The sequence below is a fragment of the Diabrotica undecimpunctata genome, chromosome 4, assembly GCF_040954645.1.
Source record: "Diabrotica undecimpunctata isolate CICGRU chromosome 4, icDiaUnde3, whole genome shotgun sequence".
In the NCBI taxonomy this organism is placed as follows: Eukaryota; Metazoa; Arthropoda; class Insecta; order Coleoptera; family Chrysomelidae; genus Diabrotica; species Diabrotica undecimpunctata.
The window spans coordinates 132,216,195-132,239,788 of record NC_092806.1 but is presented as its reverse complement, the minus strand read 5'-3'; the positions used below and the strand labels follow the sequence as shown (position 1 = coordinate 132,239,788).

Here is a 23,594-nt window from a genome sequence, read left to right as displayed (position 1 = left end):
ATACCACGCATCAGAGATGGGCTATTTCGTTACAATACTGAGGCAAAACCAGCTTCGGTAATGAATTCGAAAGAATCCTAGGTGATATTCCCCATTTTGGATATATTGTGACTGTTTAGTTTTCTTAATCGTTTATATTCGCTGCCTACGCCAAAAAATTTCCAGAAATTACTAATATATTTTGTATTTTTGTGAAACAACCGATTTTGGTTTATGTTTAGTCTTGTCTAGAAACAGTATTTTGTAATAAATAAATTAATTAATTGGGCAAATTAGAAGTAAGAAATGGCAAACAGCATCATTATAACAGCCATAACCTATTTATCAGCCGCTTGGAGCCAGACCTGTATAAAGAACAGAAAAAAGAATCAAACAGAAATCATAATATAAATAAGCTGTTGACATGCCCACATGCTTATCCGAAAGATTTCTTGATTGGAGAGGATTCCGAAAGATTGATGGAGAGAAACCAAAGAGGTAAGGATCCTTAACTCTTTGGTTTCGGTGTCGTATATAAGGATGTTGTTACGGGTTGTTAATTATTTGGCACTACTTACATCTTAAAACTGTATTTATCTTACTGCCTTGTTTATAATATCGGTTGCTTATAATAACAATAATTTACGTACGATCTACACTAACATTGTGAAATACTATTCTAATATATACGTTTACAATGAATAAGTTGTATAGAGTATACATATAAGAGTATAAGAGTATACATATCCCTGGTACATCACACTTATTTTTTAAGGCATGAACTTCACACTCGGGTCTCAGAAACCCAAAGCTGTTTTTTTAGCAAAAAAACTGAAAATGTGAATATTTGATGGATTTGGGAGAATATCTAATCTTAGTAGAATGTGTAGAAAAAAATTTAACCATGGTGTGGTATTTCACAAAGAGATATATTTGTTGAAATTAAAAAATAACATAAAATAATATTCAAACATAAAACATTTTTATTAGAACAAATAAACATTAAATTGAAATTATCATCTACAAAATACACCTGTATAACTATCCTTGTAACAAAAAAAAAACTCTATTGGTAATATAAGTCTTAGTTATTCTTAGTCAGGTCTTTAGTTTCTTGGATCTTGATGTTCGCATTCACAGCATAGCTGGTCTCTATGGGCTCCATGCAATGTGGTGTGCGACACTCAGAACACGCAAAACTGGTTTTTCTATCTTTTCCTTTTGCACAAAAGCAGCATCTAACTTTTTGTGTTAAATGAACATCACGTCGTGGTGGGGGGACTTCAATTCCCAGAATTTCAGAATTTCTTTGCCGCAGTGTTTTTTGTAAAGTAGCCACGGTCAATCGTTCTTGTAACCATGGTTCAATTAGACTAATTTCTAACTGCTTTAGAAAAGATTTTCGATTATTGTTTCTACTTTTCTTTCAGTGGGGATTTGAGAGAGAAAACAAAACCATTGCATTTATTCCACTAGCATCAAATATATTGAAAAAAAAACTCGTAGCGGCCAACGTCTGGTCTTCCGTGAGGTAGTGTAAGAATGGCAGAGCTGATCAAATGTATATGTTTCTCCCTTCGTTTCATTATACGAATGTATAATATTGTGCTTGCCCGTAATGGCATTAAAAGAGTCATCAGAATGCAATGTTGACAGCAAAAGAACAATTTTGTTTTGTTTAGGAGTATATGAAACAAGAGTTGTATTTCTATCAAAAGCAAATAGCGATGTACCTACTTCTTTTTTTTTAGGAATGTAGCAGGTATTTCTCTCTTATTTTTTCTCAAAGTACCTAGGAGAGTTAATTGATACTGTTCTAACATTTGTTCAGCTAAGGGAATTCACGTAAATCAAATATTAACAGTGAGGTTTCGGTTAGTTCCATGTATTGGTTGTGAAAGTTTTCGAACATAATAAGCCGGTACTGATTCATTGTTTTCTGTGGTTACTCTTCCAACGTATGAAATTGCATTGAGCATATAATATGTTCTAGAATCATTTAGCATCATTATTTTCATTCCATACTTATCAGGCTTAATAGCCATGTAGATTTGAAATGGACATTTTCCTCTATATCCTACAAGCTGTTCATCTACAGTACAGTATTCGTATGGTGTATAGTACGATTTACAGTTATTCACAAAAATGTCGAATAATTATCGTATAGGTACAAATGTATTCACTAATTTTCTTTCTGCTCGACTGTTCTTACTATCAAAGCTCAGACATAAGGCTATAAGTTGGAATCGCTGCTGTGAATCGTCGCCCGAAATATTCCATTTCCAAATTTTACTCACCAAAGTTCATCTAAGTTACAGTTAGATACTCGTAATGCACCTGCTAAAAATAACAGCCCAATGAAAGCCTTCACTTCTGTTCTAGTTACTGGTCTTGTGTAACTCTGCTGTTTAATATCATTGCATTTACGAATGACTTCTTCATTTGAGTGCAAAACAATAACATATATCATTTGTTCGTTGAACAACAAATTCCAAGATTGTTCAGGAGATTGAACTGTGCTCGCTTCTCCTTTGGGTGCTGGTAAATGTAATACAATGTTTTCTCGTCTTGTACGACCCTGTCTTGCTGGTGCTTGTGTGCTCCACCGATGACCATTTTTCTACAGTAAACTAGGAATATTTCTAACTGGTTCATCGACTATTTCGTCTTCATTGTCGCTTTGTTCACTGTTGCTGTCTGACAGTTGCTCTTCAACGTAATCTTCATCAGACTCGTCCCCTCCAAACATATCGTCTACGATGTCGTTTCACTCTCATTCTTTCATAAATTGTCTGCCTTTCTCTGTAATTCTACCTCAGTTAAAGGACGACGATTTTCTCTTCTAGTTGATGCCTTTACTCGACTATTTTCTCTACTAGTTGACGCCATTATACTAAAATAAATAAAAATAAGTTGAAACAAAATTATTACCGTAAACATCACTCTTGAGTCCGGGGTACCCATGCTTATACTTCTGGAAATATCTTACCTCGTTGTTTCACTAAAATGCAGCGGATGACCCGTATTCTAACTCGGCTTACGACAGACTGAATTTACATAAAGTGACGACACACATAAACCACTCATGCGCATGTCACATTACAATGAATGACTCTCTGGGTTTCTAAGACCCAACAGTGCAGTTCCAGGGATATTTTTACTTAACCCTGCGGTGGTAGCGCCGGGTTTGTGAAACCCGAACCGAAACTGTGATAAAGTGGATACGTCGGGTTCAGAGACCCAGCACTAAAAATAGGAAGCCAAATATATAAATAAATGGATGATGAATACAAAAAAAATTACCACATAAGCAGAAGATGTGACATAAAGTGAGTCAAGGTAGTACGATGCAAATCCGCAATGAGCCGAAGAAGGAAAATAAGTTCTAGATACTATTATAGTATTTTCATCTTAAATTATTTTGCAAATTGACTTGAAGGTATTTTGTATAATATTAAAATAAATAAAAATTTAAAGAGATTTGTCCCATATTGACTCCAATTCCTATTTGGTTTTATTTTTTTGGTACGTAATATAATTACTTATTTGAACTGTTTCTAAAATTAATTGTTTTATGTAGTATAGTAATCAATTTAAAATTAAATTTCCAATAATGTTATCAAAGCCGTAATATGAAATCACTTAATTTTTATCGCTTTTGTAACAATGCATGTACACATTATAATCGTAACGTTAATTTTTAATATCCAAGTTATGTCAATATATTTTAATGAATTTATTACAAAATAAAAACATAATAGTACATTTCCACATTTCCAAACAAATTCATTTTCAATTCGTAAATAAAATAGCCCGAATTGGAATACTCTTAGTATTATAAATCTTCAGCATTCCAAATTCACAAATAATATGAACACGTTAAAATGTATTCTTCTGAATGTAGTTTTTTACCTCAGTTTTATTAGTTTTGTAAGACTACAGAGCCCACTGGATACCCTGGATATGTACGTACAGACTTAGATATTATTAACTATTTTAAAAGATAAGAAATTTTTAAGTATTAGGTTAAAAAATTTGTTTATATAGAGTTTTTAATTTCCTTATTTACGCGCTAGAAATGTGATCTGAAAACAAATTATTAATACCTAGTAGTTTTTTAAACTATTACCTAATTGAACTATGTTTGCGTAGTCCGTTATGTTATACTCATAATATGACCTTTAACGACCTATTAATGTACAGGGTGTCCCAAATTGATATGTTTTGCAAGGTATACCAAAAACTAGAACTATCTTTTTTGGTTAAAGTAATGATTGTCCAATCAAATTATCAATAGCTCCCCACATGATCGACATACATGGTGATTATTGGAAAATGCCGAAAACGACAGTTGTATATCTCCTTTATTAAAAAAAAATACAAAAAACTTTTGACATATATATAATGAAAGTGTTCAGTGACCTACGAATTTTTTATAGGAGTTCTCACTAAGGAAATATACTTCCAACTTATGTTTTTTATAGTGGAAATTTTATATATTTTATTATTTTTTAACTGATCTGACATCTTATATGTATATCTATTATCAGTCGCTGGAGACACTCTTCAAATAAATTTTTTATTTGAACTCATGTTAAAGACACTTAGAAACAATATTAGGCCAGGGAAATTAGCAAAAAAAGTACCCTGTTTTTGACACTCGTCCGGCCAGGCAAACGACAGTTGTTATGAGTAGTATGGACCTCTGTAACAAAAACCTATATGTTTCCTGCAGTCGATTTTTTGGACTTAATTAGTTATTAACAAAATAAGGTCAAAAAACGGAAAAATTTTGCTTTTTTCGTCTATCGACAAAAAGTGAAGCATTTTAAACAAATTTTACAAGAGAAGAAACTTTTAAGTCATATAAAAATCTTCAAAATGGCGTTTACTAAATGTTTCTATCCTTATTTGTTGCTTAGGAAATTGCAAAATAGGTCAAAATTTTCGGTTTTTTATAAATGTTAATAACTTTTTTGAAAATAAGCTTATAAAATTTATATTTTATAGAATGCTGTGTCTATGAGTACTTAAAATATTGTTAAAATTTCAAAGTGATCGGTCCAATAGTTTAAGAGTTATTTTATTTGTTTATCCCAAATTAATTTTTTTTGCAACAATATAAGTCAGAAAATTATATAGTTTTAGTAATTGTAATGATAGTTTCTTGAAGAAGAAGACTTGTTCTATTATTAACATTAAAAAAAAATTAAGAAAATTAATTTTAAATATTGCAAAATAATTTTGCAAAAACATGTCAATTTTTTGCTTATAAACAATTAGAATAACTTTTTAGCCATTGCCTGTAAGAACATTATTTTTTTATATTTAAAAAGCCTAAATTTTTTTACAAATTTGAAAAAAAAAAATTTGTCCTAAAATAATTTGGGACAAAGTTAGCCTCTTTTTTTTTATTTAATTCATAGCAGTTTTGTTTATAACAATTAAGAAATCTCAGTAGATCTGTTATAGTAAGAATTACAAAAAAAAGTTGTTGACAAAAATTGTAGGCAGTTTCAAACTCCACATTTTAAAATTAGTTACAATCTTACAGGGTGTTCCATAAGATGGTGGCAGACCAAACTTATGTTTTTTTAAATGGAACACCCTGTATTTTATTTCAAATTTGAAATCTGCTTTACTTCCACATCACAACAATGTAAAGTTTTATTATGTTACACCAGATATTTAAAAAGTTATAACCAATATTATCTGAAAATCGTATCAAGTTTAACTCCCTGTATAATTACAAAGAAGTATAGGAACATTGATCTATTGCAACCATAGTTTTTTAATAATTGTTAAAACTTATAAAACATATTCGTTTTTATAATATTTGTTAAATAAAATACAGGGTAAGTCAAAATGCAAGTACATTATTTTCTTGGTAATTTTAAATAGAACACCCTGTATTTTATATCACTATCAAAAAGTACTAATATCGTACTTCAAATTTTATAAAGTACTCCCTATACCTAAAGTTATCAGTTTTCTAGATATTTTTATTTTTCTATCAAAGTATTAATTTGGTAGATATTTTAACGTTTACCAATAATAATTATTAATTCAGTAACGAAATAGCGACACATAAAAGAAAACAATTTATTTGAAATAAAATTTATAAAAAATAATAGTAATTTTAACTTATCTTACTTAAGTAAGGTGTTCAAAATGACCTCCCAAAACATCTGTGCATACTTGAAAGCGGTCATTGAAAGAGTTGCTTACATTACCTACTAAGCATTTGTAAAGAAATATTTTGAAATGCAATTCGGATTCTATTTTTCATAATCCCTTCTTGGTGGTATTTTATATACTTCGTTCTTAACGTAACCCCCGAAAAATGAGTCCATTTTATTGAATTCCGGTGACCTTGGGACCACCTTACCAGTGCGGTTAAATCGATCTTTCAATTTTTCAAATGTATTTTGTCTAGGTTGTCGCCTATCTAAAAACCATTCTTGATAAGTTCTAGCTGATAGTAATGAATTTTTATTGCATTCCCCCAATATCCAGATCATATCTACCATTTCATCAGTAGTAAAATTCATTATTGCTAATTTAAATTGAATTAATTACTGAATTACTAAATAATAATTGTTGCTAATTTACGGTGTATCCCAATACTGAATTAATAAACAATAATATCAAACTGTCAGTTTCTGACAAATCAATCATGGCCGACTCAAAATAATTATTGGTAAACGTTAAAATATCTACCAAATTAATACTTTAATAGAAAAATAAAAATATCTAGAAAACTGATAACTTTAGGTATAGGGAGTACTTTATAAAATTTGAAGTACGATATTAGTACTTTTTGATAGTGATATAAAATACAGGGTGTTCTATTTAAAATTACCAAGAAAAGAATGTACTTGCATTTTGACTTACCCTGTATTTGATTTAACCAATATTATAAAAACGAATATGTTTTATAATTTTTAACAATTATTAAAAAACTATGGTTGCAATATATCAATGTTCCTATACTCCTTTTTAATTATACAGGGAGTTAAACTTGATACGATTTTCAGGTAATATTGGTTAGAACTTTTTAAATCCCCGGTATAATATAATAAAACTTTACATTGTTGTGATGGGGAAGTGAAGCAGAAAAAATCAAAAGTTTGGTCTGCCACCATCTTATGGAACAGCCTGTAAGATTGTAACTAATTTTAAAACTAATCCTTACACTAATCAATCACCCTGTATATATATATATATATATATATATATATATATATATATAAACATATATTTTAAAGTAGATGACTTTAAAATTATATTGCCAATATTACTGAGTTGCATTCTTGGGACGACTTTATTGTAGGATAGTTCATTCGATAACATGAAATTAATTCTAACTTAGAAAGAATAATAATAAAATAATAAAGAATAGACATTAGAAAAATTATTTTAATTAATATTTCCAAAGCAATACTATTTTTAGAAACAATTGAATAGGATAATTTGTTGTTTTCATAAAATCTATTATAAATAAATTATTTACAATTTTATTAAAGAGGTATAAATTAATTATAAATATTTATGTTTTTAAATAAAAATTATCTCAAATATTACAATCAAAATTGAAAAAAAAATTGAAGCAAATTAGATAGTTTATTTAACAATTTATTGAAATAATGCATATTCGTAATGTACGCAAACAGTACATACAAATTAAAAAAGGAACGTTGAAACCCATAAACAAGAACCAGCGATACAGCTAACAGCTCCTTCCCCCTCCCTACGGCTTTCGTGAGTTTCGAAGCCAGCCGATTTTAAGGACCACATTTTGAAGCTTTGTGGACGATTTTGTTGATAGGGCAATCTTTTTAGATTTTGGTACGTTAAAACTATAAAGTATTTTCTTTTAAATAACGCTAATTAGATTTATTAATTATTATAAACAAAGCTGCTATGAATAAAATAAAAAATGAGGCTAACTTTGTCCCAAATTATTTTAGGACAATTTTTTTTTTTTTAAATTTGTGAAAAAATTCAGGCTTCTTAAATATAAAAAAATAATATTCTTGCAGGCAATGGTTAAAAAGTTATTCTAATTGTTTATAAGCAAAAAAGCGACATGTTTTTGCAAAATTTTTTTGCAATATTTAAAAATAATTTTCTTAATTTTTTTTTAATGTTAATAATAGAACAAGTCTTCTTCTTCCAGAAACTACCCTTACAATTACTAAAACTATATAATTTTCTGACTTATATTGTTGCAAAAAAATTAATTTGGGATAAACAAATAAAATAACTTTTAAACTATTTGACTGCTCACTTTGAAATTTTAACCATATTTTAAGCACTACAAGGCACAGCATTCCATGAAATATAAATGTTATAAGTTTATTTTCAAAAAAGTTATTAACATTTACAAAAAACCGAAATTTTTGACTTATTTTGCAACTTTCCAAGCAACAAATAATAATAGAAACATTTAGAAAACGCCATTTTAAAGGTTTTTATATGACTTATAAGTTTCTTCTCTTCTAAAATTTGTCTAAAATGCTTCACTTTTTGCTGATGGACGAAAAAAGCAAAAATTTTCCGTTTTTTGACCTTAATTTGTTAATAACTAATTAAGTCCAAAAAATCGACTGCAGGAAACATATAGGTTTTTGTTACAGAGGACCATACTACTCAAAACAACTGTCGTTTGCCTGGCCGGACGAGTGTCATGAAAAAATGCTTATTTCCCTGGGCTATATACTCAGTATCAGATTTTAACATTTTATTTTACCAGACATCAGATCAATTAACTTAAAAATAGAAATAACTTTACCAACAACAAAAAACTACTTAACATCCAGAATTAATATTACAAAAATATTAACAATATAATAAACATACCAACAACAATAAACAACGTAGCAACTAGAACTATTTTACAAAAATATACAAATTATAATAAATGTTCAAAATGCGCCCGTTTTGTTATAATAATAATTAACACCTTTTTCTTAGAGAGTTTACATAATTATTGAGGATATGCATTGGCTTTCTCTTTCTAAATTGATAAATGCTTTGTAATAATTCTTCTTAAGTATTAAAGTCTTATTTATAAATGTTGTTTTTTTAGAAATCTCCTAATAAGAAAATCCGGTGTACTAGTTCTAGTGAACGAAGACCATAAGTTTCAATTCACCGATTATGAAATTTTTCATTTAAATAATTTCCAAAGAATTTGGCATTATGTGCAGGTGCTCCATCTTCTTGAAACCAAAATGTGTTCCTCTTAGTAAAATATTTCTAATCAAAAAGTAGTTTAAATTTAAAACAAAAAGAGAAATCAAACGATTTCTACTTAGCGAAACCGAATTCAAATCTTAACCACTGTGTTTCCTAAAATTTGCCAAACAAACAGCTGGATAAATTACTCGGCAAGGGAATCTAAAATTGCATTCCACAAGCCGTTCATCCTGGTCAAAATTCGTAGTGAATTCAGTTTGTGGTACTTCAAACGAAGTAAATAACAAAACAGAATGACGGTATTAGATTTTTGTTTTGATACAGTGCAGCAACAACCGCTGATACGTATTTCGACCTTCTTAGGTCTCTTTAGAACGGTATAGTACCTCTATACCGTACTGCTCTATACCGTTCACACAGTGACTATACCGTTCTGTGAGACCTAAGAAGGTCGAAATACGTATCAGCGGTTGTTGCTGCACTGTATCAAAACAAAAATCTAATACCGTCATTCTGTTTTGTTATTTACTTCGTTTGAAGTACCAGAAACTGAATTCACTACGAATTTTGACCAGGATGAACGGCTTCTGGAATGCAATTTTAGATTCCCTTGCCGAGTAATTTATCCAGCTGTTTGTTTCGCAAATTTTAGGTGGTTAAGCCAACACAGTGGTTAAGATTTGAATTCGGTTGCGCTAAGTAGAAATCGTTTGATTTCTCTTTTTGTTTTTAGATGGCGTAGTTACGTCCGTATATAGTTATTTTAATAACTATTGTCTAGGACGGGAGAGATTTTTGTTTTGGTTCAGAGCAGTGACTATACCGTTCTGAAGAGACCTAAGAAGGTCGAAATACGTATCAGCCGTTGTTGCTGCACTGTATCAAAACAAAAATCTAATACCGTCATTCTAGTTTAAATTTATTTCTAAGATAACTATATACACAGGAGCACGTAGTTGATTATCAAATACATAATAAAATAATTTATTATGCTTGACAAAACAATCAACGTTAAAATCAAATCTCCCTTACCTCCTGATCCCCTAAACTAAGCATTTGAGTCATGTCAATATAGTTCATTGTGTCAATTAAATATTCCTGCTCTGGATATGTCAGTTTTATCGCTAAATATTACCTTTGAATAAGAAGTTGGATTTTCAATACATTTTTCTACTTACCATTCTGCAAATTGTGCCCTTCTCAAATAATTGAGTATAATTTTTGTCAGACAGATGTACTATAAGGCCTAAATTTATGTTTTCTTAAAATTCTTCCAGCACTTGTCTTTGGAACACCTATTTCCTTCTTAGTCCAATCGGTTTAGATGAAAAAAACGCCTAACCTTGAATATGGAGCTGTCATTTTATTTTTTCAACAATTAGGAGGGTTCACTAGTAGTGTAAATTAAAAATCGCGACTGAATCCAAACCGTTGCGTTAACGGCTATCTTGAATTTACAGGAGAACCGTTTTTGCTCAATATCTCATCCATTTTCAACTCATCAACAAAAAAAGCTAACCTGAGAGATTTTCTAAAATTTCTTTTCCATAAATTTTTTTGTGCGGTCGATATTTTCCGAGTTAACGGGGAAAATAATGAAAGGGGAAGGGAAGTTTAATTATCAAATTATCTCCTTTATTATTAACTTTACGACAGACATTAGGCAAAATAAGGAGAATTATAATTTACATAGTTTTGATTTTTTATTTTTTTGCCAAAATCAATATTTGAGGTCCTACGTATGCGGTAAAGGCCGAGCGTAAGACTCTGTGAGGATCGATTTTATAGAAATTTTTATTGTGTAATATTTCTGCCATTTTAAACTTTTAGACAAAATCATAGAGACTTATATTGTTACAATGTACGTTAGCAAAAATAAAGAGATTTCTCTGATTTTTTGGGCTAAAATCAAAATTTAAGGCCTTAAGAATGAATAAACCTAGACGGTGACGTCATCAGCAGCAAGCCATAAAATCAACAAAAAATGAACAAGATCAAAATTGTATAAAATATAATTATCTTTATTTTTGTTTCGGTAGATTCATGTCGCAAACTTAATAATAAACGAGATAATTTAATAATTATGCTTCCCCCCATTCCACTATTTTTCCCCTTAACTCAGAAAATATCGATCTTACGAAAACTACCAATTGCAACAGTTTCAGTAGTTACCCGTTTTGTCAAAATGTTAAAACGGTTTTTTACACTACTATTGACTCACCCACAAATATTAGAATAATAAAATTTGGGGCAGCTCACGATGCAAGGTCTCACCTGGACTATCTCAATTCGGCGTAAAGTCAAGTTTAAAAAAATTTTTTTCTGGTTATCTCCTTTCTGGATATCGTTGAAAATATAATGCAAATGCATTTTAATATAATGCCAAATGCATATAGTATTTTACATACATTTAACATTTTAAAAATTTATGTTTTTTGACAACACTACGTCGAAACAGTACTTGTGCCAGATAACACAGATGACATAGGTTTTGTTCAATTTTGCATGCTAACAGTACCAAAGCATACTCTATAAAATGAATATTCTTACAAGATGTAACAATTTATCATTTTAGATGAAAAATATACTGCAATGTGCTATTTTTTATTGGAAATACGCCACAATATTACTTTAAAATAAGTTTATTTTGACGTTAAAAAATAGAAAAAAATAATACTATATAAAAAATAATAAATGGAAACTAAAAAGGTAATAAAATACAGTGTGTTCTATTTAAACAATTTGAACAAACAATAAGCAGTTTACTTTACTTTCAAGTTAGGTAGATACTGATTTTATTTTTGCTAAATAAAACGGTCAAGAAATTAGTATTCTCGTAATAAAATGTAAAAATATGTTACCATTGTTGCGAGTGTTTAATTTTTATTTGCAGAGTAAGGCAGAAGAAAGAGTAAAAGTAAATTAAAAATTTAAAATATAAACGATATATATATACAGTAGACTCTCTCTATAACGAGAACTGAAATGACAGACTAATTACCTCGTTATAAGCCGATCTCGTTATATCAGACAATAATAATACTGTGCATACATATGAATCTGTAGTTTTCTAAACCATTAACTTCCTATAGTGAAGCCATTCGGAGCAATATAAGATGCTAATAAATATTGTTTGAATGGCGTTTTAAAAAAAAAGTTATTTATTTTTATTGTCAATGAAATATATTAAAACATAAAAGAGTTGTTTACTTTTATTATCAATGATATACGTTAAAACAAAAAATCTGTACTTATATTTTTTTTTCAACTACATAATGTATAAAGCGTATTGTCAAGGATATCATAAACTATCGCTTCTGCAATTTTAAGAACTCTGTCATTTTTAACTGCTTTAAATGGTCCAGTATCATTCCATCATATTTTCTAAAGATGTGAAACAGTTGTATTTATTCATTGTAAAGAAGTTTATTGCGGGCTGCAGTTAAGTTTATTGAGGGGCTTTTTGAAAAGGTATTTATTTATAGCCATGACCCGACCAAAAACGTAAAAAACACGTTTTTGGATCTTATGTTCTCTCGTTATAACCAAATTTGCCTCGCAATAGACGGTTATAGTTCAATAGAAATTTCACGGGACATCTAATGTATCTCGTTATAAGCGAAACCTCGTAATAACCGTGTTCGTTATAGAGGGAGTATACTGTATATATATATATATATATATATATATATATATATATATATATATATATATATATATATATATATATATATATATATTCACTGCCTTCCCTCGCTCAACCGTTTCCATCTCTCTCTGTTGTTCCATTCTCCATCGTTTAGTCCTCTCTTACTCATGGCGTCGTCTACTTCGTTCCTCCAAAATTTTCGGGGTTGTCCTCTTTTCCTCCTTCCTATGGGGCTCCATTCGGTTATTCTCTTTATCCATCTGCTGTCGCTAGTTCTTCTTACATGTCCATACAACTTTAGTCTTTTTTGTTCTATATGTGTTAGTATGTCTGTTTCTATTGATGTTCTTTGCTTTATTTCGTCATTACTTCTCCTATCCATTCTTGTTACTCTGCAGCATCTTCGCAGGTATTCCATCTCTGTTGCTACTATCTTACTGCTGTTTTTCTTGTTTATGATCCAATTTTCAGCCCCATATGTCATAATACTTCGCACTAATGTTTTATAAATCTGCGTTTTTGTCTTCATATTTAGGTGTATATCCCACCATACTGAGTTAAGTTGTCGGATTGCTATTCTTGTTTGTCCTAATCTTTGTGTAATTTCTTCCTCTGTTGTTGCCTTTTTCGTGATTATAAACCCCAGGTATTTGAATTTATCCTTTCCTTTGATTGTTACGTTGTCATCAATCTATAGATCTTCTATGTCTTCTTCACTTGTAGATAGGTATGGGATGTGTTTTCGCGAGGTTGATATCTAGGCCAGCCTTGGTATATTCTTCTTGTAGTTTCTTCATCATGTAGCTGAGGTCGTCTTGGTCTTGTGCAATAACTACTTGATCGTATGCAAACCTTAACGTATATAGGTATTCGTTCCGTACCGGTACTCCCATGCCTTCGCATTTTCTTTTCCATGTAGTAAAGGCTTTCTCTAAGTATATTTTGAATAGGGTTGGAGATGTGGAACAACCCTGCAGGAGCCCATTTGTTGTGGTGAAGTCTCCTATGATTCTTGTTTCCATTTTAATGGACACTTTATTTTCTTTATACAGAGCTTTTGTAGCTTCTATGAGTTCCGTCTGTATTTCTAATTTGTACATTGCCTCCCATAGTTCCGACCTTGGTACAGGGTCATACGCCTTTCTCATGTCCACAAATGCCAAGTGTATATCTCTATTTTTTGCTTTTTTCTTTTCCAACAGTGGTTGCAGTGTGTATATGAAATATAAACGAAAAATGTCAAAATATATAGGGTGTCCCATATACAAAATCATAAATTGGTCTTATCTTGCCTTAGTGAGACCACCCAAAAAAATTTTTTATGCGCCCCTAAACCCTTCCATAATATATCTATCAAAATCTCCTAAAAAGTTTTTTTTCAATTTTTCTTAATAAAGAAGATATATATTTTTAATAATCGCACTGTATCTTGCTAATGTGGATAGTTATTGACGATTTGATTAGGCAATCGGTATTTAACGAAAAAAGAAGTCATGAAATCTTAACTACTTTTTTTCTATCTCCTCTAGTTTTCAGTATACCCTGCAAAACATACCAATTTGGGACACCCTGTTTATAAGCTTAGGACAGGTTTGAATAAGTTATAACAATAGATACTCCTGGATCAAATGGGTACATGATACAGAGGCTGCAGCTGTTTAATTAACTGCAGATTTGTTGATTTTACATGACACACACTCACATATAAATACACGGGCAAACAGACACCCAATCACAATACACACACACTTTTTCTTGCTTTTAGCATCTCGTATAGATATTGCTGATCAACATGGTTATATGCACTATAGAAACTGCAATTATAATCTGTTTAACCTTTTTTTTTAATTTTGTTTTAGGGATGATTTGAAGTTGATCACTGCTACACTTCCAGATATATTAAAAGACGAGGAAAAGTTTGCCAATACGATGATAGAAAAGTAAGTCCCATGGTCATAACGACAACCGTATCCGTAAAATATGTAACTTGGTGCGAGGTTTTAAGTAATTAAATTGGAACTAGTTTTGGATGCCGCACCTGGATCTTTTATACCACTGCACTTGTACCTTTTGCCTTCTAAATATATATCAATAATGATACTGTTTTATAAGTAAATACTACTTATCTTAATTTTTATATTATTAACTTTACGAGTAGTTTAAGTTACTTATTATATGTTTTGCAGTTGTTGTCGACTTCATAATTTTCTTCTCTATCGTTACATGCTGCGTTGACTTTACTTTGAGGTTGACCTAAAAACCTAGTGTTTGCAATCCCTTATAAAACTCATGGTATAACTGTAAAATACATCAAATGTACAAACTTTTTTTAATTTTCCTTGGTTTAAATGTAGGTTTTAAATTTCTTTTTGTAACACCAGGATATTAGAAAGAGGTATTCCGGCATTTTTGATCGGATCATGATTTAACTGGATTATTGAAGACTTCCTACTTCCTACTTCCAAGAAATTGTTACTGTTAAGGCATTAATTACTATTCTTAAAAAAAAAATGTTAAAAAAATATTTAATCTTTATTTTGGAAACCATGAATTTCTAATTTGATAAGGCGAATAAATTTATCTAGTTGTCTGGAATATGCATGTCAGGGTTGTTCTTTCTCTTTCTAATTTTTATGTCTGGTCTGTATGTCTAGTATGTTCTATAGAAAATGTCACACCGAGAGTGCAGTACGGCTAATATAGGAATGCACAATTGCCGGATTTCACGCCTTGTGCTTGGCGATACAAACAGGTCCAAGCGGTAGTCACAGAACCGTACCCAGATCTCTACGCCGGGCTCTGTTATTTATTATAAAATAATATATTGATAAAATAATTGCGTTCAAGTAGCCAAATAAGAGGCATGAATTTGTATAAAAAGACCTTAAGTTTTTAGCGAGAATTTTATTATAAAACTGTATACTTTATTAAACTAACAAATGTATTTTAAATTACATTTCTTGATAGCTATAAATATACCGGGTGGATCCTCGGTGGCGAAATTTTAACACCTACTATGAAATTTTTTTTTGTGGAAATCTGAAGTGCAGTTTTTATCCTTGTTAAAACATAATGCAGTCTCGCATTTTTTACACACAACATAAGTTTACCTAGTTCCTTGGCATAGCAATTTGGTAGTTTTCAGCGAAACCTTGTGTTATTCCATATGGGATAATGGTTTTCCTTGCCCACACTTGACCAGATAAGCAGGTATAAAGTTTATAGTGTAAGTTATTTAACATTATATTATATTTATACTTTATTAAACTAACAAACATATTTTATTTTAAATTACATTTCTTGATAGCTATAAATATACAGGCTGGAATCTCCGGGAACTCGATTTCCGTGCACCCAGCCCAATATCCGAGAAGCCCATACTCTGATTGGACTGGTAAATGCATTTTATTGGTTATACAGTGTAAAATAATCGAGGTTACTCACAGATATTCAATTAATTATACTATAGTCGTCCTCTACATCCGAGATGTCGGATTCGCTTTCGCTACTCTCCCCTGTGTTCGCGTGTATTATCAATTGGTCTACGTCATCTTGCAGGTTGTCCGCAGTCCACATCTCAGTTTCCGTTTTCTCAACAACATGAGTGACATAATTGCGCCAATTTTGCTCTGTGACGCGTGCGAAACCGTCGTCGATCAACTGGCGTACCTCGTCGTTTTTAAAAGTGGTATTATGGGTACCTACATATCGCTTAACTTGGTTCCACACCATTTCTATAGGATTCAATTCGCAGTGATATGGAGGAAGCCTTAAAATATAAACATTATGTTGTGAAGCATACTCATCAAGATGATACTTATCGTATTGATCTTTAAAAGCACGCGCTGCTTCTAATAGCTCGAATTTCAAATACAACTCCTCGAAAAAAATGTTTTTTTCCACTAGCCATTCTTTGATTGCAGCTTTATTCCAGGAATTGTTAGGGAATCTCTCTTTACGGGAGTGGTACGATGCATTGTCCATTACAATGACATTCCTGCGACCATTATTTGGTAAATTTGATATTAATGTCTCCTTAAACCACGACTCAAAAAATATGCGGCATCCATTTTATCGTGATAGTCGCCATCATTTTTCTTTGCCAGAAAAACACGTTGTGTGCCAGGAAGGAAACCTCCTGAAAAACCTGCATGCAATAAAACATATCGTGGACCTCGTTTAGTAGGTGCTTTTAAACCAGTACTTTTGAGAAAATCATCACGACTGTTTTGTATCGTAGTATCGCACCATTCGTAATTTATAGATTGGCCAACATTAACCCACGATTCGTCCAAATATATGATATTGCAATGGTCTTTTCGCAAACGTCGTATAGTTCATAAATAATTATGGCGCCAATGAATAATATCCTCTCGCTCCACCATAATGCTTGTTCGGCCACGTTTCTTATAAACAAATCCAATATCTTTCAGAAGTCTGTATAAAGTAGAAAGAGACAACGGCTGTATATTCTCATTACCTTGTATGAAGTTATGTATATGCTTTAAGAATGGCGGCAAATTTTTCATGAAAAATTCACAATGAACAATTCTTCGTAGAATACTTCTTACACCCTCGTCATATGTGAATATTCTAGAATTTGATTGACACACTCATTTTTTACGTTTTTTTGGCGATTTCAACGTTCCACTCTGTTCTTTTTCTTTTTTGAAATTGTAAATGTTTCTTTCGCTAACACCAGTCATCAACGAAGTACTTCTTACAGCTTACATTAAGTTGTTCTGTATTTTGTAAAAAACACAACACATTTAACACTACGAGTTTAGCGCAACCGTTAAATAATTCACCGGATTTAAACTTATGGGACTCCATGCTCTCTGTTGAAACTCGGACTAAATTTTGAAGTGTAGTTTCGTTTTCCAAAAGCACTTTCACCCCCTACCCATCCTTAGGATGGGTAGGGGGTGAAATAGGGAAAGCTTGGAGTTTATCAAATACTAATTATGACAAACAAGTTTATGGCCATATTTAGGTGATTATGTTAATGATGGTAATTTGTAGCAGAAGTTTTACAAAAGAAATGAAGACCTATTTATAGAAACAACATAACTGTATTTTTAATATTTTACATACAATAGAAAAATCTAATTTCTATGAAAGAATTGGAAATTTGAATATTATATATAATATCTATAAATAATATCATTTCCAAGTTTCCAAATTCTTTCCTAGAAATTATGTAGGTTTTTTCTATTTTATGTAAAACATTAAAACTACAGTTATTGTATGTTGTTCTTGTAAAAAGGTGTTCAAATGTTACTCTTATGAATATTATTCAATTGTATATCTCATGTTGACGTTTTATATGCAAAATTCATAGTTTTCGTTGTCAATAATTCATCAATGCCTTTTTATTCTACTGTATACGTATACATGATATAAAATATTTTACTCGTACTGCCAGCAGATGCATTTTATCCAAGCCGGTCCTGTGAGAGAATGAGCAATCAACAGCTGGAGAAAACCGACAACCCTGCGCGTTTATTCTCTATAAGAAAAGCATTGCCGTATCTTACCCGTACTGCACTCTCAGTGTGACATTTTCTATAGTTTAGTCCATAATCTCGATTATGTTCATTATACGGGTGGTTATCAAAACAATTTTAATCATACAACCAAAACTTAGATGTTATATGGATCTAATTCTGACCTTAAAACTGCCGAAGAATGTTTTATTGTATTTTACTTTGATAATATTAATGTTTACTTATTTTTTTTAGATTAATCAAAATAGAACCAGGTTTAAATAGAGACATAAGTACTATTAAAGGGCCAGTAGGATCGACGTTGCAAGGATTAAGTTCTGGTTTAAAATTTACTGTAACACAAGCATCAAGTATTCTTAAATTTTTTATGCAAGGTGGAGGCGATTTGTTCGATGTAAGTAAATAAATTTCTTCGTTTCTAAATATATTATTATATGCCACTGTCACGGAAACGACAGCTCTTGCTATCTGATTTGCTCACTGTTTTAAAATTTACATCTAAGAGAGCAGTGACCAGTAGGACCAGTGACCATTTTGATCTTCATTACTCATTTCGGGAGGGCGGTTTGTTGCAATAGGCGACACTTTTATGAGCCTTTTTGCTTGCCATTTTCCTGATGTGTTAAACCAATGTATTCTCAGTTGGCTGTAATGTGGCTTTTCGATAGTCCACAGAAGGGTTATAGGTCCTGAAATGGGGTATTAGTCCTTTCTAATGCAAGGCTGTCAGCTTTCTCATTTCCTGCAACTCCCTTGTGACCTGGTACACACATCAAGTTACTTTGTTGCATTCCGCCAGCTTCTTTAAGGATTGTTTGCAGTCCCAAACTTAATTTGACTCACATGTAAATGACTTTAGAGCTATAAAGGTAGCTTGGTTGTCTAATAAGATAAAGACTTTTGCGCTACAAGTGTCTCAGTAGAGACCTTTTTGGGCATTAATATCTATAGTAAGTATTTCTGCCTGAAAGGTAGTTAGGTCGTTTCCAAACAATTCCCAGAGGAATTCCTACTTCTGCCCTTTTATATATGTTATAGATTTATCTGTATACTATAAGAGCACACCTTTTTCCAGTTTCGGATCAACTTCTTCACCCATTTGGTGATTTTTTATGACCACTTCAGAGGATGCGCCAAAGTCGAATTTGACTGGCATGGCATCTGTCGGCTTTTCTTTGGAATTCAATGGAATTTCTTCCAAGTGGATACAAACTGCCTTCAATAGAGAGACGTGAAATAAGGACGAGCCTATGTCCAAAATTGGACAGCAAGGGCTGTATAGATAGATTCTTCCTAGTATTTAAGATGGCCAACCAAATCTCCAGGTTACATTACTTGTGTCTATCGAAGTTATAAGGCGGTGAAATATTGAAACAAATAATAACTAATAATGTTAATTGAAATACATAATATAGACTATAAAATATTAAATTTTATGAACAATTTAATATATTATAAGAACTAATTAAAACAAATAATACCATTTTGATTAATTAATTTTAATTGTTTATTATTAATAGTATTTAAATACATATATGAGCAATAAAAATAAGCTTATATAGATTTAAGATTTTTAAGTAAGCTCATAAAACAACTGCAACTATTTTCACAATTTTCAGTTATCATCAATACATAGCAATCAATTATTAGAATTATTCGTACTAATATTATCATATAAATAGTCACTCAAAGCAATTTAAATATTGTTATCAAAAACTTTCGCATGGCAATTAGTATAGAGCTTTCAGCACTTTAAATCCGTGCTTTTAGCATCCACGGTTATATTTGAAGTAACCTATGCAAGATTTGCCCGGTTTTGGTAATATTTGTGTGGCTCTAAAGTATACACCGGTTGCAACTCTTTGCTCACTTTACTGTCCGTAATTATATGGATTTGTCAATCAAAAAAAAAAACATAATTGGTAATATAGCCGCAATATAATGCTACATGTAAAATTGGTGGTAAGGTTTTTAATTTAAACGGTTTTGTTTAACTATGAAAGGATCATAATGATCGCAGGTACGGGAAATTGTCACTATTGGTTTTTTACTGTCTCTTTTTCTTTCCCCTTTTGGAGCGCATTATCGGTCTTGTAATTGTATCTGCCATTATTTACACTATAGGTCAAGCCATCTTACTTTTTGCTTACTTAGTTTGAGTTATTATAGGTTTGCCGTGTATATCTTTAATGCAATTATATTTGCCCTTCCCAAATGCCATCTCTGACCTTGATTTCTTCATAGATTTCCTCAGGATTTTTCCTCTTCCATATAAGTAGGTTATTTGTTTCTTACTAAGTTCTTCTTCTTTTTTTTTATGTACTCATGACTCTCTGTTCTTTAATTTTTCATCGTTTTCGCAGTCTTTCCGCTGATCGTCTTGCTATTTGGGAGCCGTCTCTCGCCTTCTTTACTAATCTATTTGTTGTCATTTGACGTATTTATTCTTTTTATTCAAATATTCCCTTTATGACTCAGGCCTTGATGTTTTACTTTGCACCTCCGTCTTATATCTCTACTTTCAGCTCTGTTACATAGTGTCTTCATCGATTTTGCTAAGAGTTTTGATCCCTGTTGTTTCCAGCACTTTTGTTCTCCTTATATATGGGTCGTGTGCCTGTTGCGTATCATCTTATTATTGATATAATAACTGTTTTGTAAATTCTGCCTTTCATTTCTTTTTCGATGTGTTTATTTCTCCATATTATACAATTCAATCGGACGTGTACGAACTCATCACTATATAGCCCCCCATAAAATTATTAGACCTTCGGAGATATAGTAAACTGATCACCGGCATCCTTTGGAAATTGGTAAACTCATCACCGCAGATAGGTAAACTCATCACCGGGATTTTTGCCTAGTTTCTAATGCGAAAGATTGCCTCTTACCTGTTATACTTCTCGTTTATGTGATAATTTAATAAATTCAGAAATTATTTTAAGCAAGTTGCTTTAAAATTTAACTGAGATATTAATATGTCTCACGGTGTGGCCTATTAGACGTATCTGCCAATCTAAATAGTTTTGAGATCTAAAAATTTAGTTACATAGAATTTCCATAGTGAACGTTAAAATGAAAATATTTGTCAACATGTGCTATTTTTGTTTATATCGGAAGTAGTCACAACTTCGTTATTTGATTTTCATTAGATAATTTGTTAAGCATACATTCGGTCTAAGTCTTACTGTTTTGGCGTTATTTGACTATCTTGAAAATAATGGACGATTTTGGACAGGAAGTAAATATAAAATGTCTAAAAAATAGCTCAAAAGCTAAAAACTTGAGTGTGCTATTAGTGCATTTAAGTTGAAGGAAGCTTAATTTTTTACACTTGCAAATCTTTACATTTTATGGCATAATTGGCGGAAATTTTTAAATTTGAAGTAATCAGCAATGCATTTATTGTGACAGAATGCATCAAAATGCTTAAGTACAGTTTGCTGTACTTTATCTTTCAATGACTTGTACAAAGATTCCACAATTAGACCTTCCAATTGCTTTTAACAGCAATTTTTTTACATTTTTTGGTTAGTTTTCGCCATTATTTGTAGGAGTCAGATAAGTTGTCCATTTCATTTTATAAACACCATGAGAACTAACCTCAATTAGTGTAAGATACAAAATAATTTTTATTCTGTAATTTGTACTAATTTTGTTTATTGTAGCACCTGTTTTTATTTGTTTGCCACTGATGAGGCAAATAAAGATTTGCGAAAGCTTGGTAGACTAAAAAGAGTACTTCTTATCCTATCTTCAGCTGCACACCCAAATAGTTGTGTTTTGTAGTCTAACTGATCTGCGATGACTACAAGCGTTTATCGCTTTTTCAGTATATATATATATATATATATATATATATATATATATATATATATATATATATATATATGAGTCCAATTAAATCGGTACCAGATGGAACATTTTTAAATTTTTAGTTTTATGAAAAAAAATGTATTCTCTAGTTCTGAATGATCTAGAACTTCAATCATCAGAATCAGATATTAGTATTCCTCAGTCATTTACGCGGTTCGTTAAACAACATGAATTTTATTAAGACTTGAGATTATTCACAATTCATTTTTTTGACAAACCGCGTATACAACTAAAAAAATTTAATATCTGATCATTGTATTCTAGGTTTTAGATCATTCAAAACTTTTTATGTAACATAATTATTTTATATAACAAAATTCATGAAACTAAAAATAAAAAGGTTTCACATATGGTGCCGACTCAATTGGATACCCTGTATATATATATATATATATATATATATATATATATATATATATATATATATATATATATATATATATATATATATATATATGTAACAATGTGACTTTAACAATTTAATTAGAAATCTCAAAATGTAATATCAGAACAGGTAATCTACAGAAACAAAGTAATATTATGCCTTGCCTACAAGAAACATCTTATACAGTTAACTTAAAGAACTTAATTACGCTGATTTTTTTCTGTTTGATCAGGATGATTCGCGAAAACCAGTGCGAAACAATTAAACAAAAACGGTATAAAATTTCTACTCACCAGTTGTATGACATTTAGCCTTACACCCTTTCATCGCACAGGTCTGCAAAAGGCAATTCGATTTTTTTAGAGTCTTAGAGGTCAAATGAAGAGAAATTTTTCTTTTCGCATGATTTTAGGTAGCTATCAGTAGAATTTTGTGGAATTCCCAAATAAAAACCAATAAATTTCAGTTGCATTTAAGACATCTGGATTTGGATTATTCTGTGAAATTACCAAAAACTAGCCGTTTGCTGGGATTTTATCGTCTATTTTACCTGATCCGGGGTGCAGGTAGGCCAGTGATCAGTTTACCAATCTCTTAGGGTCTGTTTTGAAAACCCTATTTTTATGGCAGTGATGAGTTTGTACTATGTACGAGGGTATTTATGGTAATTGGTGATGAGTTTACGTGTACCCATTCAATCATACTGAGGCTCTGCCCTATTTACTTGATCTTTTCCACCTCTGTTTCCAGCTTTCCTTAGACAGTGGTCAGAGAAATGGCAAGATATTTAAATTTATCATCATCATCATCATAAGTGGCTCGACAATCCGTTGTGGATCTTGGCCAGCTTACAAAGCTGACTCTTAGAATCTGTAGGTCTTCTTCCACATCATCAATCTATCTCATTCGTGGTCGTCCTCTGCTTCTTGTGCCCCCTGGTTTTGAAAATGTTAATCTCATTTAAATTTAAATTTATCACTTATTACATTATTTTACC

At 31.2% G+C, this 23,594-nt stretch overlaps 1 protein-coding gene across 1 annotated transcript in view; it reads left to right on the top strand.

Moving 5' to 3' along the window:
• Positions 1-3,724: 3,724 nt before the first annotated feature.
• The window catches only part of LOC140438407 (uncharacterized), a 35,805-nt gene continuing 15,935 nt past the window's right edge, over positions 3,725-23,594 (top strand). Inside the window, exons 1-3 of the mRNA XM_072528086.1 lie at positions 3,725-3,944; positions 14,689-14,769; positions 18,571-18,730. Coding sequence (XP_072384187.1) covers positions 3,850-3,944; positions 14,689-14,769; positions 18,571-18,730 — 336 coding nt within the window. The 5' untranslated portion in view covers positions 3,725-3,849. The remainder of the gene's footprint in view (positions 3,945-14,688; positions 14,770-18,570; positions 18,731-23,594) is intronic.